This window comes from Sinohyriopsis cumingii, chromosome 5 (genome assembly GCF_028554795.1).
Source record: "Sinohyriopsis cumingii isolate HCF-2022 chromosome 5, ASM2855479v2, whole genome shotgun sequence".
NCBI classification, from domain to species: domain Eukaryota; kingdom Metazoa; phylum Mollusca; class Bivalvia; order Unionida; family Unionidae; genus Sinohyriopsis; species Sinohyriopsis cumingii.
In genome coordinates this window covers 3,372,326-3,391,343 of record NC_142965.1, presented here as the reverse complement: position 1 = coordinate 3,391,343, position 19,018 = coordinate 3,372,326, and the positions used below count along the sequence as shown (strand labels likewise).

At 34.4% G+C, this 19,018-nt stretch overlaps 1 protein-coding gene across 1 annotated transcript; it reads right to left on the bottom strand.

Annotated features, from left to right (window-relative positions):
* Positions 1-14,334: 14,334 nt before the first annotated feature.
* Positions 14,335-17,602, bottom strand: LOC149798540 (BTB/POZ domain-containing protein KCTD6-like). The gene is made up of 2 exons (XM_089957349.1): positions 17,312-17,602; positions 14,335-16,426 (listed from the first exon to the last, which is right to left on the bottom strand). Exons 1-2 carry the CDS (start codon positions 17,500-17,502, stop codon positions 16,162-16,164), a joined length of 456 nt encoding a protein of 151 aa, XP_089813475.1. The 5' UTR covers positions 17,503-17,602; the 3' UTR covers positions 14,335-16,161.
* Between the last annotated feature and the right edge of the window lie 1,416 nt (positions 17,603-19,018).

Here is a 19,018-nt window from a genome sequence, read left to right as displayed (position 1 = left end):
TGTAAATATGCTACTATAATTATGATTATATTTTTGCCGTCCTTAGAACTAAGATTGTATATAGTGCTGCAAAAAGCTTAATACAATGCTGTGAATATGCTAATATATGTATTAAAATTAAGATTGCATATAGCTTAATATACAATGCTGTAAATATGCTACTTTATAAACTGTAAATAGCTTAATACAATACATATGTAGATATATATTTTATAATGAATTACGAAGACACTAATGATATTTTTTCTACAATTAAAAATTTAAAACATGACTGCATAAAAAATCAGCTTGATCCAAAAAAAATTATTTGTGAGTTTGAATCTTTGCAAGCACAAAAATTCTAAGATAGATATAAAGTACCCGCAGAATACAGATTTATAAAGCAAACCCAACAGTGTATGTTCCAATCTTTGGTTATTGTTAAAGATACAGAAGTTTAAAATTTTTTATCTCTCTCACACGCGATCGAGAAAATTAGATCAGAATTAGCTGACGAATGTGAGAAGAAACAAATTACTAACATGCTCTTGAGGCAGTTGAAAAAAAGTATGTCAGATAACAATGACAAAGTTATTAATGAAAGTCAAAGTGCAAGTAGTAAAGTGGATTTTGAAAATTAAAGTAATACAAATGAAATTTATGGCAACTAGGGTTCCTGTCATGGCAAGAATCAATAGAAACAAATATTTACCTTGTATCTTTTTTAACATTTTGCGTAGAACTTTATATTCAGATTTTCATTTCTTAAATCAATAAGTGTTAGCTCTGGTCAGTAAGTTTGAAATTTATTCTTGATAATAACGGATTATGACAACATAATAAACATGATTAATAGGCTCTTGTACGATCAAATATCAGGAGGTACTTGAGGTGTAAATGTATATAAAATATGTCCTTCCTGGGCCTGACAAGATTTGTCAAGATCTATTTAATAGCTGCCATCAATTACATCACATACAAGATTCACTGCGATTGTTGAAATTATATTTACAATTTCTGGTGTAATGTCTTAGAATTATTGATGGTGGAGGTGTTTTTATTTCCATGACTCAAGAATTTGTGGAAAATATTCATTGATAATGATGAGTTTTCTTTTTAGTCCTTCTGTTTCATATCCTGGTATTGCAAACGTTGGTAATTCTGCTTCAGTAATAATCGAAAAATATTTCTTTATAAGTTTCATTTCTATTATATTGTTGCAGTGCAATCTCTGCATTAGTTATATGCTCAATACTTGTTCGATTAATATAGTCAAGGTCTGATATAACTAAAGTTAAATGATGTATTGTTTCAATGAGTTTCTTTTTTACATCGTCATTAGGACACTCCTGAATATAATTTTAAATAGATTTACTAATGATGCAGACATATTATATAATCATTTCTAATTTTATTAGTTAATGATTTGAATATTTATTCATTAACAGCATAAAATCCTCCTACCGATCTGACTATCCTAGAAAAATAGAAATGTTCAAGATCAGAGTGTAATGGAGATTCTTCTTCTCGATATTTTGGAATTGTTATAATATTTTTTCATTTGTGACGAATTCAGTTAAGTTTGGTTCTGGTGGTTTTTTATATTCTAAAACAGATCGGATCGATGATTGATAAAAATCTACAACATCATATGTTGAACATATTTCTATCGCAGCTGATAAAGTTGGTTCGTGAATGGTGATAACTATTTTTGATTCATTTCTGCGCTGGAATGCATCGTTGATTTGTTCGATTTGATAACTAGCTGTGGGAATTCTGACAACTTGCCAATCGGGAGTTCCATCATTTTTATTTTTATTTGAAAATACAAGTGAATTATTTACTGTCAATCCACGGAATAATTTTAATGTAATATTTGGCCAGCTGCAACATTCTCATAGTTGTGATAGTGCTATTTTTTTCGCTGGAATTGCAGTTGGAAAGTTACCATTAAATTCAGGATTAGTTGATATCATCGTTGTTTCCGACGGAGTTGTATTAACGACAATCTGTTGAAGTAATTCTTTCGGCATTAACATTCTTCTTCTTCTTCGTCTTCTTCTTTCTTCTTGTTCTTCTTCTTGTTCTTCTTGTTCTTCTTGTTCTTCTTCTTCTTCTTCTTCTTCTTATTATTATTATTATTATTATTATTATTATTATTATTATTATTATTATTATTATTTAAATCAGGCGCGGATTCTATCACAGTCATTGCTACTTTGTAGATTTTGATCATCTCTGTGAACTCAGAATCTTATATTTTTCCATCACTAAGGCCTGATGATAATAACAAGGATAATTTGGAGTATGCTAGTGTCGCTGTATGTAATTTTATTATATAATCATGTAATTTTGTGTTTGTACAAGTGAATATTTTCTGCGATGATATTAAGAAGACCAGCAATTGTTGCTGCATCTGAAACACAAATTGGTACAACTGCTGGTGCCATCACTAGCGATGTTGTTATTGGTGATAATCATACAACGGTTCCAGCGATAAAAGCAGACACTGAATAAACAATTATGTCAACAATAACTACACGTCTGAGATATTTGTTTATTTTTACCGTAGATTCGTCAACGATATTTTTTAGGTTTTTTTTGCCATTCATGTACTTGATTATATCTGTAATGTTGCGCTGTACGTTGCACGTTGATTGAAATGTTCATTTTATTTTAATTAGGTGGGAATTTGGCGACTATTTCAAGACATTAATAATAAATGAAGCCGAGTTGTTTTTGCTCGGGTTCCACGGTTCTACAGTAAATGTTTCTTTGTCGTTTTGCTCCAACATCACTAACATATATCCTGGAGATCCACCTGACGGAGTCAGAAGTGGATAACGCCGTGAAATTGTGGTAGATATTGTAAATGTTGCAACGCCAAGTACCGAGAGCCTGGATATACCAGTAAGCTCAGCGCGATGTTTGTTAGATTTATTAAGTGGTGACCATAATGCATGTCCAGACACTACTGTATATACTACACTGTCGATGATATTGTTTTATGTCGGAGAGTTTAATAACGATGGTTGGTGGACTTCCAAAAAATTCATTAAATGATCTATTTATGTTTCTACGAAAACTCATAAACAATTGTACATGATTAGAATAATTAGTTTGAAATGAGGTCATTTCATTATTAACTGAAACTAACGAGTTCATCACTGGAAGGACGTATTTCTTAGATACAGCGTCATTGTCTGATTCTGGTTCTCCAAGATCAGTAATTTTAGTATTAGTACTGAGAGAACCAGTCATTGTATCACCGGATTGTTGTACTCGTCCACGAAAATTATCTAATGTTGACATAATAACACCAGGTTTAATTTTTCCATTATTATCAAACACAGCTATTCTATTTTAAGTTACTCCATTAATTTTAACGATAATATCTTTCAACGAAAGATTGCTTGCTTTAATTTTCCTTGCTTATCTTGAAATACAACCACTTCGTTTGGATCTACATTTGCAAGATTTAATTATTCAGATATTTCATCACTAATCTGTTTAACTATATTTTCATGAGTTATTCCGTTAGTTTTTTGTTTTTGTTTAGATGAAGTTCTTCCGTAAATATCAACCATTATACTTTAAGATCTGTTTAAAACGATGCGTCTGCTTGTATAATCGTGCACGACTTTATGAGGTGGTAATGTTGATGATGACACACCGTCGAGTACAGAAATTACTTCACATTATTGTTTTGTTGGTAATGTTGAATACCTGACTTGAGTGTTTATTGTTTTTACGTAATTTAAAAATTCTTTTGGTGGAGCCAGTCCACAAGAATCAAAATAAATAATTCAACGTGGAGTAATTAAGTATGCCACCCAATGAGTACCAGGACCAGAACTATTATCAGATTAATAATACCAGATTCAATATTGTTTGGTTGTTTTGGCAATTGATCACACACAAAAAACACCTCTGAAATTTGGTGGGGTTGTTTTGGTAATTGATCACTCACAATAAAATACCTTTGAAATTTGTTATGTTTAATGTTTTAGCAGCATCAATTTGTTATGCTTAATTTTTTAGCAGCATGAAGTAAATCAAATTTTGACTTTGTACAAATCAACGAAGTGTTCCTAGAAGTCTCAGACCTTTTTCATATCGATAATGGGTTCCTGGTAATCTTAGACCCTTCCCCTTGTTTTATTCATTTTCCTGTTATTATTGTTTTGCTGCTAAGCTCCAGCTGCACCAAGTACAGCTGCTTTTTCAACAGCTGAGGATGCAGCGGCTACTAAAGTTGGTATAATTGCAAGAAGTGGAAATATTCCACCAGTCTTGATTGAGTCTTTAATGGCGCTCGCAGAAAGATTGAGTTTAACGCCTGTTTTTGATTGTTTGTCATCATTGAAATGCCTGAGTTGATGTTCATATTTTGACTACCTATGATCTGATCTTTTGTTAGTGATATCATATTCCACAGTTCATTGCTGAATTTGATTGAAACCTTTTAATCTGACCAGGAGTGAGAGTAACGCTAATATGATGAAAAGACATTCTATAAGTAATAGGTTATTTTCAACTGAAAATGTTACATGTTTTCTATCGGTGCGTCAATGATTCGCATTCGCCCGCCAATGCCCTTAAGTGACATTGCTTTATCGCTGAGTATAACTGCGATTGCTCTATAATTATGAATAGCAGCTAGTGGATTTACACGAGCTTGAAAGTGAATATGATTATGGCATAAAGCAATTCAAACTGACGCCACAGCTCCTCAAAATAAGAACAAATGCTATACATGTGCATATATCCTTCCAAAATGCACTGAAAACCTTATATCGTACTTTTGCATGTTCACAGTTAAGTTAAATTCGTAATGTAAACACGTGCTGTGTACTGCAATGCTAATAAGACGCAGTTTAGAGAACAAAACAGTGCAAATAGAGTTACAAACACCATCGATTTTGATTCTCTTCTTTACAATACTTGATTAAAAAAGCTGCACGAGTCTCTCAGGATTCCTTTCATATACTTCGTTGGCAGATTGTACAGATTTTACGGCCCGGATAAAATTGAATTCAAAGGCCGTTGCTCGAATATTATTATGTCTCGGCTAAGCTGGAAAAGCGTGGGGCTCGTATATTATAAAATTACGGGTTTGATACCTAGCCCTGCCAGTCCGTGTTGGCCGGCTCCGTTTGTGTTTGAGAACTGGACTTAAACTCCCATTAGTACTGCATGATAGAGCCAATAAGGGGTAATAGGACCGTTAAATTCAGCAAAACCAAAACAAAATGTATCTCAAAATATTATGAATTGAATCTGTTAGTACAAAAGGAAGTTATTGAATATAATCTGACAACATAGGTCAAATAACTTAAGGATCGTGCGAAGTTGCATCTAACTGCTATAAATAGATGCCAATATATGGCGGGGCGGGGGCGATAATCACTTTAGTCATAGAGATGCACATGAAATATATTTTGCACATCAATAAAAGTTTAGCTTGCTTTGTCTTTCATATCACATTTCTCAGAGAAAGAGAGAAAGAGAGAGAGAGGGAGAGAGATTCTCTCAAGCTGTTGACATTATTACATTTCATGAATATTTGCACAAATCCGAGGCATAATCGTTTTCCTGTCAATAAATTGGACTAAACACGAAGTAGTAAACGGTGTTTTGTCGCCGTTACTGATCACTGACTTGTCAGTTCTGTCCGCCTAGGTTCGATTCTCGGGCTCATCCAATGTGGGTATGTGAGAATCTGCCAGTGGCTTCCAGTTTGCCGGTCGTTAATACCGGGGTTTGTACGTGTTCTTCCTCCACCAATTATACTGACCTCTGTGTTTTAAGCTTATATTGGCTGAAAAATTGCGTTAAACCTCAAAACATCAACAACTTAATCTAGTGGGTATTTTTCGTCATACGTAATTAAATTTTATATTAAACGAGGATCAAGTATCAGACTCTTCACAGACTATTTAATTGGTACGTACTTATGTGTGCCGGTATTTATTTCTACAAAGAATTCCTCAATTGAAATATTATCCTAATTCAATAGACATGATCGTTTTGTCTTTTATGAATACCAACTTTCTCCTTTACTCTATCCCGTGTATCACATAGATAATAATTGCACTGCTATCATTGACTGTTTAATTGCTTTATCCGTGTACACCGAGGGGCCAATAGTCCTAAAGGCAGTGCAATTAATTTTTCAATATTAATTTTCAATTGCTTTATACGTGTATATCGAGGGGCCAATAGTCCTAAAGGCAGTGCAATTAATTTTTCAATATTAATTTTCAATTGCTTTATCCGTGTACACCGAGGGGCCAATAGTCCTAAAGGCAGTGCAATTAATTTTTCAATATTAATTTTCAATTGCTTTATCCGTGTACACCGAGGGGCCAATAGTCCTAAAGGCAGTGCAATTAATTTTTCAATATTAATTTTCAATTGCTTTATCCGTGTACACCGAGGGGCCAATAGTCCTAAAGGCAGTGCAATTAATTTTTCAATATTAATTTTCAATTGCTTTATACGTGTATATCGAGGGACAAATAAGTCTAACGACAATACAGCTGTCCTTCCTCCATTAATTTGAATTGCTTTATACATGTATACTGAGGGACCAATAGGTCTAATGGCAATACAGTAACCCTTCCTATATTTATATGTCTTAACATATACTCATCGTGATATACCATCCACCAACCCCTCCTACCACCAACCCATTCCCAAATATTTTTAAGAGGATTATCTCATAAATGCTACTACACCTTAAACAACAATAACATCAACAAGAACAAGAACGACAACAACTACTACTATTACTACTACAACTACTACTAACAACAACAACAATAATAATAATAATAATAATAATAATAATAATACATGATTTTGGTAAATTATAATCATACTTCTTTGAATATAATCTTTTTATATATTTAGAAATTGATAAGCATAAATAAACTATTCTCAAAGCCCTATTTTATTTATTGATATTGTTAAAATAAAGATATCTATTGGTATGTATATCAATATTGTGTGTTTAGCGTTTGTCCATCATTGTAGCTTGTAAGAGTAATTTGTACGCAACATATTACATAGTTAACTTTTCTCCATGATTACAGAGTATACTTTAAGATAATGAAATCATATTGACATGGCCTTTTGACTTTTGAAGGTTATATAAAGCGCTCTTGCTTTTGTCTTGTTTTTAAGTTATAAATTGTTTACTGATATCTGATTTCAAGGTCCACCCCTTGAATGTTCCTGAAGAGACATTATTTCCGAATTTGATGGGAAAAATGACTCATATTCTGCTCACCTTATTCTCTCTTTTCGGTTTTTATATAAGGTTTCGAAATAAACAAAGTTCTTCGTTCCTACTTTAAGTTCAGCTCTAGAATCGTTATTAGTTATGTTCAGATATAACTTGAGAGAAATCATATAGTTTACAAATTATTAATTGGAATTACAAAAGTGCTTTTCCTCGTTTGGGCTAAATCACTAATTTTGGATTATTGTTAATTTATTCAAGGACATTCTGGATTATAGCATTGTAATTAGACTATTGGCACGTCAGCACACTCAATACTGGAATTCATTCAGAACACTATACCTTTGGACTTGTGATGGAACGTTTAGGACTATTTGAGATTGAATTCACAGTACTGTAAGTTCCATTAAATTTTCACTTTGTATTCTAAGGAAAAAAATAGTTGAATTTTACACAACTGTTACTTAGTTTAAGACATTAATGTCGCACCAGTTTGTATTTTTAACAATAAATTGAATATTTATTATGATTGCTTTACATTTTACTTATTAAAAATTAAAAACCGCGTACTAAAATAATTGCGGCTTTCCTAAAAATAGGAACTAATGACATATGTATCAGCACATGAATTAATCCTACCTCTTTCTCATTTTCATACAAATCTGCCTCTGAAACCAGGCAACTGGATTCTATCTGTCGACCTATATGCAGATGATACCACTCAATCAAAGAAGTTGCACAAGTGTAACGAAATAAAGTACAAACGAGCAGAAGTGTTACGAAATAACGTACGCATGAACAGAGGTGGAGCAGCAGAAGCACTGAGAAAATTCTCAAAAGCTATTGCCAAAGCCAATGAAGAAAACAACTGTTGAGGAAATTTACAAACACTCCAATTTTTTTGACGTTATCGATACAAATGACAATGTCTGGTTGTATTCCGAATTGGTGCATTATTGGTCATGGGTCATTTGAGCTCATTAGGGATGACACAACTTTGAATGATATTTTATTCAGATTTTTAAAAGAATTGTATGAAGCCAAAACTAATGCGCAAAACCTGCCATTATGCATACTGTAAATCGCCTTTGCTCGTGTTACGAATTTATATAGGTGCTATAATGTATTTCAGATGTGGTATTGAAGTTGAATCATATAATGAATTGTGTCGGCCATGCAGATATGTTCGCGAATATTACCGTGCGCACCAAAGAAAGATGGTTGAAATACCCGATAAAGTTGAGTAAATAGACACAGAAATTACTTCAATAATAGTCAGGATTGAAATGATTGCAGTTTTTGATCCTGGTAAAGTAAAAACAATAATACGAATATTTCTCAGTTAGACAAGTATTTTCCTTTATATAAGCATGCCAACTATTCATTTAAAACAAATGGCAACACAGCGGAATATGAAGTAACTTCGCGTGCGAAAAGCCGAATTACCTACGCTATTAGGTATTATAGACTGTGAGGCTGCTTCGTGAAATTGCACTTCGAATAAATATCAAAATTCCTCCACAAACCGGCAACTCAAAATTGCACTCGTGATTGAGAATGAACAAGACCGTCGACGTATTTCTGCCGCGATCGCTGTTGAGTATGTCCGTGAACAAAATCGTCGTCGTCGTTTTAATGTGATTGCCGCGAAAGCAAGGCAGTTACAAATACCGGATTTTCAGTTACGTAAACGTCGTGATGAGTTTGAAAATTCTCGGGAAATTAATCCGATTAAATAAGTACCAGGTAAAATCGTTGCAAAGATGCGTTCAGGAACCCGTACCGATACTACAGAGTACAGGCACCTTCGGATTTATAGCAGATATTACTTTATTTGTGCATTTGAGTAAGCAAGTAACTATGGCAAGGATGGATTACAAATCGCAACCTCGTGGCTTCATGTGACCCTCTTATAATCTTTAGCCGCAAAGACAGCGATACTATTAATGACAAAATCGAGCAATGCAATGAAATGGTTCTCGAAACACTGGGAAAATTCACTAATACAGGGTCAGGATTGAATCTTGAGATGCGTTGTTGAGTTGTAAATCTCTTCGTGATGATCTATCCTCGAATCTACATAATTTCCACCACAATAAGTGAATAGTGTAAAGATTAATAACACCCTAATTATTGAATGGGGTCTTCTGTAAGCGTTACATCTAGCGAGCGATAATATATATAAACCTCAAAAATACAAACAATACATTAGAGAACTTAATTTTGGTAGCATTAAATATTCTGTACAGGTTATTGATATCAGTAAGTTTGAACGACTCAGCCTTGATATTGCTATCAATTTGTTTGTTTGGAACAAAGGACTGCATCTATTTCGATTATCCCCACATACACTAAACAGGCGAGTTAATATTGGCTTATTGGCATTGCATGGTTCAGAGGCGATGTACCCGTATGTATTGATTGATACATCTCTCACGAATGATGCTCGACCATAGCAAGCATGTCCTTAGTACCTTTCCATGCCGACAGTACATCCATGTTTTTAGCACACAACAAATGCTCACTGACCTAAACGTTTACTTTGGTGGAATCCAGAAAAAGCCAGATTATCCCAGACTCTGGTAAAACATTCTAAAGTTTACAGCGGTGCAACGATAAATAAAAGTACCGTTTATCATCTATACGGACTTTAATATCTTAACTTTCCAGTGGGAAACAATGTTTCCCAAACTGATGGTTCCAACAAATACAACACAGACGCAGGTTGCTACACAGCTGGGTTTGCTACGATGCAATGTTGTATGGTGATAGGGACCCAGGTGAAGTGTTTCTAAACTCTCTTGGTGTTACGGAAAAATGCATCGAACAACCGCCTTCATATCCCTTTGACACAATTATGACTAAGGATGATATTTGGGCATTTTCTGAGGCCACTCATTGCTGGATCTGTGCCGGTCTCTTTAACCCGTCCAGTGCTAAAGTTTATCATCATTACCAAATTAACGCGTATTTGTAGGTGAGTCACTTGACACGATTAGGTGGAACAAATAAAATATCAGCCTGATGAAACTTATTAGTTCTTTGCACATCAAGCCGACCAGGTGAATTCTTTCTTGACACTGGTTAATAAATTTGCCACATCACTTGTTTATCCAACTATTCTCTAGAAGCTCCAAGCCTCTCCATTGCTGCGCTTGCCAATTTTTCAACAGCAGCTTCTCCTTTCCAGTTATCTCAAAGACTATTATATAATTTGGATAAAGTCCGCTCAGAAACCATGCTTGCTTATATGAAAATATTTTATCTCAGTTCAGTGAACGAAGTGGCCTACTGATACGATCTTTGATTGTATGCCCCCGTTGATGATCCATCTAGGAATTTGTCCTTCGAGTGTAGGATTAATTGCATTCAGGCAGCAGATGATATCTATATCGGCATGTCGAACATCCACACGACTTATCGGTGCTTTGTCAGGCTTAGGTTGGTTGTTAGAATCAAGTCATATATCAAGTCATATACCAGGGCCACATTAAATGTATCCAGGTATGTATTTTCTCACCAGTATATTTAATGACACTCGCGCGTGCACATGTGATGCCAGTGCGTGTTGTTAACACCAGAAAATTCATTTACATGAAATAAAACGAAACTGGCCTTGGTGATGTTTTCCGCAGACTGTTTACAGGTGCACCTAAGATCATATTTCTCTTGCCTTTGCGCTCTGCACCTATAGCTAAATAATTTGCAATGCAAATGGTAATAAAATCGTTGTTTCCGAAGGTTTGAAAGATTTATAATTGTAAGTGGTTTCGTTCGATTCCAGATCGTGATGCAAAAGCAACTATAGCTTTGTATGCCACGTGTGATACAGGTGCGATAAGGTTAACATCATAAGGTTACAAGATGGTTGTTTATGTTGAATTTCAATTCCACTGGAATATTATCTAATTGTTATATGTAATTTTTTATCCTGACGGCAGTACATTTCACTTCATCATTAAAAATTCATGTTCCTTCGTAAAACAATCGTTCAATGAGAAAAAAGGATAGAGTGTATTCTTATTTTCAAAAGGCTTAAATTTATCATGATAGGGAATTACCATTTCTGTTGGCTGAGAGGCATTTTGTACTGTCGGCATAACAATGTCTGACTCTATTGTGTACATATGAATACTTCAGCCATTCACAAGATTGCTATTATGCATGGCATAAGCATATCCACATATTATATTTTGTCTATGTGATCAATAACCCATAACAACATAGTTTTGTCACTAATATTAAATACACCACTATCTAACATAATTTATATTTACTTACTACATTGAAAATAATTTCCCCTATACATGCACATATTACACATGCACATCGAAATAATCAATACATGTAACACGATTTCTTTAATAAAAAGACATCCAAAAAATAAAATTCCGTACATTTCTATAGATTATGCCAAGGATAATCTTTCGCACATAACTGTGTTGCCATCTCGTTGAGAGAGACACAAAGACATACAGAAAAGAAAGAAAGAGACAGAGAAAGTGATTCCAACATTTTCTTTTTCAATTTATTTCCAGGATGCATAAGGTATATGTAATTAGTTCACAACCCAATACCAAGTAATTATGCACAACAAAATAGCAAAAAAATTACAACAAAATACGAAGTAACTATTCACAACAAAATACCCAGTAACTATGCACAACAAAATACCCAGTAACTATGCACAACAAAATAGCAAGTAACTATGCACAACAAAATAGCAAATAACTATTTACAACAAAATACCCAGTAACTATGCAAAACAAAATAGCAAGTAACTATGCACAACAAAATAGCAAATAACTATTCACAACAAAATTCCAAGTAACTAGTCACAACAAAATACCCAGTAACTATGCACAACAAAATAGCAAGTAACTATGCACAACAAAATAGCAAATAACTATTCACTACAAAATACCAAGTAAATATGCACAATAAAATAGCAAATAACTTTTTCACAACAAAATAACAAGTAACTATTCAGAACACAATACCCAGTAACTATTCAAAACAAAACAAATAAAAATAAAAAGGGAAAGTCTTTTATTGACTTACATTAAATAATACATAATAGCAACAAAATAAAAGATTTTAATTAAATATACAGAATGCAAAAATAAAAAAAAACAATATATCCGATAGTGTTAATGGTTCATCTCTTTAATGGAAACAAAAGTTTTTTGTAACGCATTTATTTTCACTTCATGTCCATAACCATGACTTTTGTAAATAGACAATTTGAACATGTCTTGGTATCCGCTTTTTAGTTTTTGCGTATTCACGTTTGCGTATTCACGTTTGCGTATTCACGTCTGTAAATAACTGTAGACAAAATTCATTAACTATACTTTCGCTATGGTTTATTTCGCCATCCATGTCAGTTTTATGGCGAATAATTGTTTTGTTTCACCTAATTTGCAAAAAGGATGTACTGATGTTTGGGGTTGTAAACATTCCAAGTTCCCGGACATGTGTTGAAAAATATTAAGTGTGCATTTTCTCCATATCCCTTCTATTGGTTAGCAAACTGCTTCCCTGACCTTTCCACAACCATTTACACCTCGAGCAAGTTTCGTCCAATTTGACCTTCGAGTGACTCCGAATGACCTATGCGGGGCAAGTGTCTGGTGGAAGTATGGACTTGTTAATGCAACCGGTCGGTGTCGCTCGTATTGTATAACACCGTTGCACTGTCTGCAGAATATTCGTGTCTACACTAATATCGGTCCTATCTTAACAGGTTATATTTACTGCGTTGGATATACAAACAAATCTGATAACGTTGTTCTTGCGTTTGACAAGACAGAAATGGTCTTGTGACCTCTGTAGGGAAATTTCACTAGGTCCTAGTCCGCTCGAACAAGTAGTTCTTATTACAAGTAGTTATTATTACGTTTACTAGTATATGCTTTAGTACACTTGCTATTTCGTTCTTAGCATGTACTCGAGTATACCTTTCTCTCAGGCGAGCCAGACCCTGATGAACAGCAGTTGGGCGACTAATCAGCGACTTTTAATGCACTAGAGTTTGGTAAGTTAAATTTGCTGCGTTCACATGATTTCAATAGATCTTTGCCAGTTTCTTATTCTTGAACGAGACTAATCTCTGACCTGATCTCTGACCTAATCTCGGGCCTGATGCTATTGTTTTTTAATTCTGTATTTGGCGTCAGTCAACTTTTACTTAGGCCTGATTGCTACTAGCTTGTAATTCATCATTACTAAATGAGGAATGCAATGAACTTAAGGAGCTATGACAGGATAAAAAGAATATCAAAGACCTAGGATAATAGGTGCGAGAAAAGATGGACCAGCTTTCAAGGGAGCGATTTCTTTTTAAAACAGTACAAACAAAACCGAAACTACTTTATTACAAAGACACCGGTCTCAGTAGGAAGGCGGATTCCTACACCCCAATGTAATGATATGATCTCAAGTTTCGTCAATGAATGTAAATCATTGAGATATTCACTACAAAACTTTCTTTCTTTAGCCACAGAAAAAGGCAAATAAGGAAAAGAGAATTTTAAGACAAGAAAACGTTGTCTAGTTAGTCAATTAATTTCAGAAAGCCACCAGTAAAGCAACGTGCTTTCCATTTAAAATTTATAAATATTAGTGTGATACAAACAGACTGTGCGAGTGATGTTGGCTGTTAATACGCTTTAATTTCACTACAGAGTTACGCAAGGAATATTTCGTCTCACTAGTAAAAAGTATTCATGTATCTACAAGAATGACCGTCTTTACCAACGTTTGCTACATAATTTCTCGAAATTACAATATTGGAGATCGAAAATGAACATATACCAGAAAAAGCAAACAAGAATTAAGTTTCATTGTTGTTAAGCTTTTTCGCCACATAAATATATACCCACACATGTTCTTTTTAAATGGTATTTATAGATATTGCAAAAGGAAATTGATTTTCATTTTAAGGTCAGTATCGCAAAATAACAAGAAATGGACAAGATATCCAGGAAAGCTTTAGAGAATCAAAAGTTTGATATAAAAGAAGCATTATTCATAAGATACTCCCAGAAGGAGGGAAACAATAAATTTTATATCAGGTACATTTTATTTTAATTTTTTTTTTAAAAATCAAGTCATCTTTTGGGGTCAATGTTAAGGGGTGCCATTGTTTTGGGCTACAGCGACGTACGACGAACATATACCAGAAAAAAAGAACCAAGAATAAAGTATTATTCCTGTTAAACGTTTTCACCACAGTATTGTTAAACTTTTTCGCAACAATTATTTGCAAAAAAGTGCGAGCTGTTCACAAACTATTGCAGTGCATTTTGTCGATTTTGAGTTAAGAATGGCCATTATTATTTATAAAATAACAAACCCCAGTAATTATCAGTGTTACGTAATGGCGTGATTTTAACAATACGTACTAGCTGCTATATTGCTTGCTCTGTTTGTTCCTCCCTGACTGGTTGCTATATTGCTTGCTCTGTTTGTTCCTCCCTGACTGGTTGCTATATTGCTTGCTCTGTTTGTTCCTCCTTGACTGGTTGCTATATTGCTTGCTCTGTTTGTTCCTCCCTGACTGGTTGCTATATTGCTTGCTCTGTTTGTTCCTCCCTGACTGGTTTCATAAGTTAGGTTTAAAAACTCCTAAAAGCAAATTGAAAGATTAGGTCTGAACATCACTTTGATGATTAGTCTACGAATATACTCGTTACCAAATAAGACAAGTGTCTAGAACCTGTTTGTATTCACCTTTTTATGGTCACGTATCTATCCTAGCTAGCTGCATGATGTTCGATGTTATTACTGTTGTGTGCTTTGTTTTGACGTTCCCCTGATCAGGCTATCAAACAAAATTAATAAAGGATATCATTATTTTAAGTTCACTTTTTAGGCTTTACAAATTGCTTTAAACTTTTCCTCATGCAATTAAACATCGTTGACATCCTCATGAGCGAGTTGTGTCCCCTTATCTGGTGCTTCGTAGAGGAGCAGTTTTATGCGGAACGTATTTTTTTTTCTAGAACTTCGAAGAATTTCGATATTCAATATATCCATTTTCTGCCTAAATTTACAAATCTTTATTTCATATATTTCAATTACCTTTAAAAACAAAATCCATAAAATGGAAGCCAGCCACATAATACGTTCCTTATAAAAAGCAACAGCATTACACTATTGATTTTGGAATGAAGTCAAGCTTAGTATTTCAAAATTTGGAATGAAGTCAAGCTTAGTATTTTAAACTATAACAGACAAGAATTTCCGACACGATATAATCTCAAGTATATGCAGTATGTAGATGTACATATGTACATGATTGTGTACAAAATACATATTAACCAGAAACAAATGTTCACTCACATCACATATTTGATCGACAGAACGTTTCTTTTTATCTACACATACAGACAAAGTGAGATAACTACCTCGTTTTCTTTCATATTCTGAAATTCTTCGTCGTTGCGATGTGTCTATTATCTAGTACGGAAAATGTCAAGTTCTATGATACAAAGGTGAATTTTTAAAGCAAAATTTCAATCTATACTTAAGAACTTTATTCTAAAGAAGAAAACTTAAAAACCCATTTTTTCCTTTGCAAATTCAACAGCTGTGTCACATTGATCCTCACCGGTTGACACAAATCGATTTTTCTACGCATAACCTGGTGGGCAACACATATCAAGAACTGGATATCCATATCCTGAGACAGATGTTTCACGGTAAATAGATAGATACCACTTAGTTTGAAGGTACAAAGTAAGGTATAAGCGCAGAAAACCACAACCATATTTTTATGGTATTTCGGAAAATTTTATTATTTTTTGGTGGTATTTTCTGCTGTATAGATACTATTACTGTCCACCGGTAACAGTAGAATATGAGAAAAGCTTTCCACTGATTTGTATATCCCGGAAATTTTCACAAATTGGGTCAAACCAGTCTCATCGAAATCAGTCGTAGAAATAGTCAGATCCCTCGTCAGATAAATATAGGTCACCATTCCTCTCAACCAGACGATGTAACTCTCCAGCACTCTGACTAGATTTCTTCCTCTGCCTAGGGCGTCGTCTACGCTTGCGCATGGCTATGAGAGAATCCACTTCCTGTACTAGTCCTTCCAGACCATAATAGTCCGCCTCTACCTTCAGAATATCTAGGTCTCGGTAACCTTGAGGAACCACGAGCTTATCACTACGCAGGTAGTTTAAGATGAATCTGAAATAGAGACACAGATGTAAATTGTGTACTTTTTTGAAAGAATCAAGTTCGCCAGTATGGCCGATGGTGGGAAACTAGTACTGAATTTTTTTGGGATATGTGTCATGCTTTAAGCTTCTATTAGAGTATCGGAATTTTTATTTTGCTCAGAAGTATCATTGTTGGTAAGACAAATTGTTTAAAATGGCTTCCGTTGCAGACCAATAATCTTAGATAGGTTATTAAAAACTTCGAAGGAAAATGAAATATACAGATTACATCCGTTATATGCATGAATTCTTTACATAATAGGCTATTAATGTCACAAGTGATAACACTTCAAAGTAAAACTTCAAGAAGTAGGGACCTCTGAAAACTTCTGCTAGTGTTGAGTTACTAAAAATAGAACAATACATATAAGGTGATATACTTATTGATTCTACACCTATTAAAGTATCTGCTTGAATTAATAACACCGTACTTGATGGAACAATATCACGTGACCTACCTTACCCTTTCTTTGCCAAAGAAACATCTGATTTGTTCCTTTTTTCAATAGAAGTTTCCTCTTAACATTTACAGTCACGTGCATACATTCTTAGCGTTGATGACAGGAAACTGCTACTATGACGATAACCATAAACTATTGTATAATTTTTAAACTAAAATATGAAAGAAAGACAAATGTGCACCCAGCCATGTCCACCTCACCCCCTATTTCAATGCATAGAATAAACAAATCACACAATTTTAGAACGATATCAGCTATAGCAATAACGTTCTCTTTTTCACTCATGTTTTGCTTCTAGATCAAACTCAAGGATATATTGCTTCTTCGTAATGATTCAAATATTTATAGTTTAATGAAAATCTGTAGACAAAATACAAGTATCAGACACTGACCTGAACACGTGCCCGTCCCTGTCAAGGAAGTAAGTGCCCCTCTCATCCCTCGGACACGCCATGTCTCCAGTGAAAATTCTCGATATTAGGCTTCCCTCGTACTTTGTCAGGGTAGATCGAGTGGTAGTATAGAGTGTGCCCCCAACGTTGACTTTAAAAACCTTTTCCGCAGAGTAGTGATATTTCGACATGGCTTCCGCGAGGGAAGTCAAGAAGGATTAATACTGTTACGATGTATTTCAATCAATACCGTCCTATTACATGGATATACGTCTCCCTGTTAGTTACCCAGCGACTAATGAGCTGCAAAAGAAAGTCTGTTAAATGTCCGGAATAGATTAGAACTAGAAAGGTGTGCATGTAACATGGATGTCCCCTCATAGAAATGACCTAAACACAAACTTTAACGTAGGTGTGAGAGGTACACATAGCTTCAGATAAAGATACCACTATATACCATAACTACATTTATGCCCTTCCCATTGTTCACATATTAAAATGAGTTTATGTTTGCCTTTAAATACAATAGGAGTTCATATTGCCTGATAACAGTTTTAGCTTGGTGCATATTTTTCATTACACGAGTAGCGTTTTCATTATGAAACTGTTGCGATTTCATTACTTTAATAAATAGTTCGTTCCGCACAGCATCGCGAATGATATCCGCGTCTGTAACTTTCTGGTCTGCGTCATTAAATATAGCTACAAGTACCTATTTTGTTTTACGCACGACATATTTCAACACCATTCGAATCTACATACAGCATAACACATCTACTATATACATTTCTAAACAGGGTTGTCTGTTTACATCAAATATTGCGATGCCGACATGCCCTGTGGAACAGTCGATTTGTTAATTAAGGTGTGATCAGCTTTCCTAGAGGCCATTTTTGGCCACAATGTAGTTGCTTCCCGTTCATTCCTGTTGGTTTGCATCCCGATACATGTACATGTACCATTCCAGAACTCAGGACAAATATGGCGGATTACCTGTACACAGACAATTCCTTTCCAGCATGTATCTAATGAATTGTGCTGCGCTTTATGCCATTATGATTTATGTTTAAATTATAGCGTAGACGAATCGAATTCGGTAATTTCGAGACGCCGACATGAAACTTCAGTGAGAAATAGACTCTGATGTCATTCGCTTTGCTGCGTGGAACCATCTATAATCAAACAGCTCGGACAGGAACCACATACTGACAAAAAGGGAAATTTGTTTGCCGTAAAATGTCCAAGCCTGAAAGTTTTTGCTTGAAATAAAAGTGTTTAATTTTGGTGGTGAAGTATTTCTACCGCAATTTCAGGTGCATCTGATAAAAACACTTTGGCACAAAAGTGAAGGAAATCGATAGAGTCTTAATGGAATATTTTACGTTACTGAAATCTATTGAAACACAGCAGCTGGCAACAGGTGTTGTATGAATAAAAGTACATGATCATCTATGTCAGTTATTTGTTAGTATCTCGACATGATACATAGTATAATAATTAGAAATATGACATCACTTAAAAGAACAATACAATGCAGTTTGATTCATTTTGTACACTTTTATTACCTTAGAAAGTTAGTGTCTTTTAACATCAAGTGCATATACCTATCTTTTTATCAAAAGGACCTGAACTGATAAATTATTTTGATATGGACATATTTTATAATGTTTTCCTTTTTTTTTTAAGTATATGACTTGTTTATAATTT

What these genes read in the sequence shown, in the direction of transcription:
- LOC149798540 (XM_089957349.1), bottom strand. Translation starts at nt 17,502, where the DNA reads ATGTCGAAATATCACTACTCTGCGGAAAAGGTTTTTAAAGTCAACGTT. An exon ending in AGGGACGGGCACGTGTTCAG is followed by an intron (nt 16,427 to 17,311) that starts GTCAGTGTCTGA and finishes TCTCTATTTCAG; the next exon opens with ATTCATCTTAAACTACCTGC.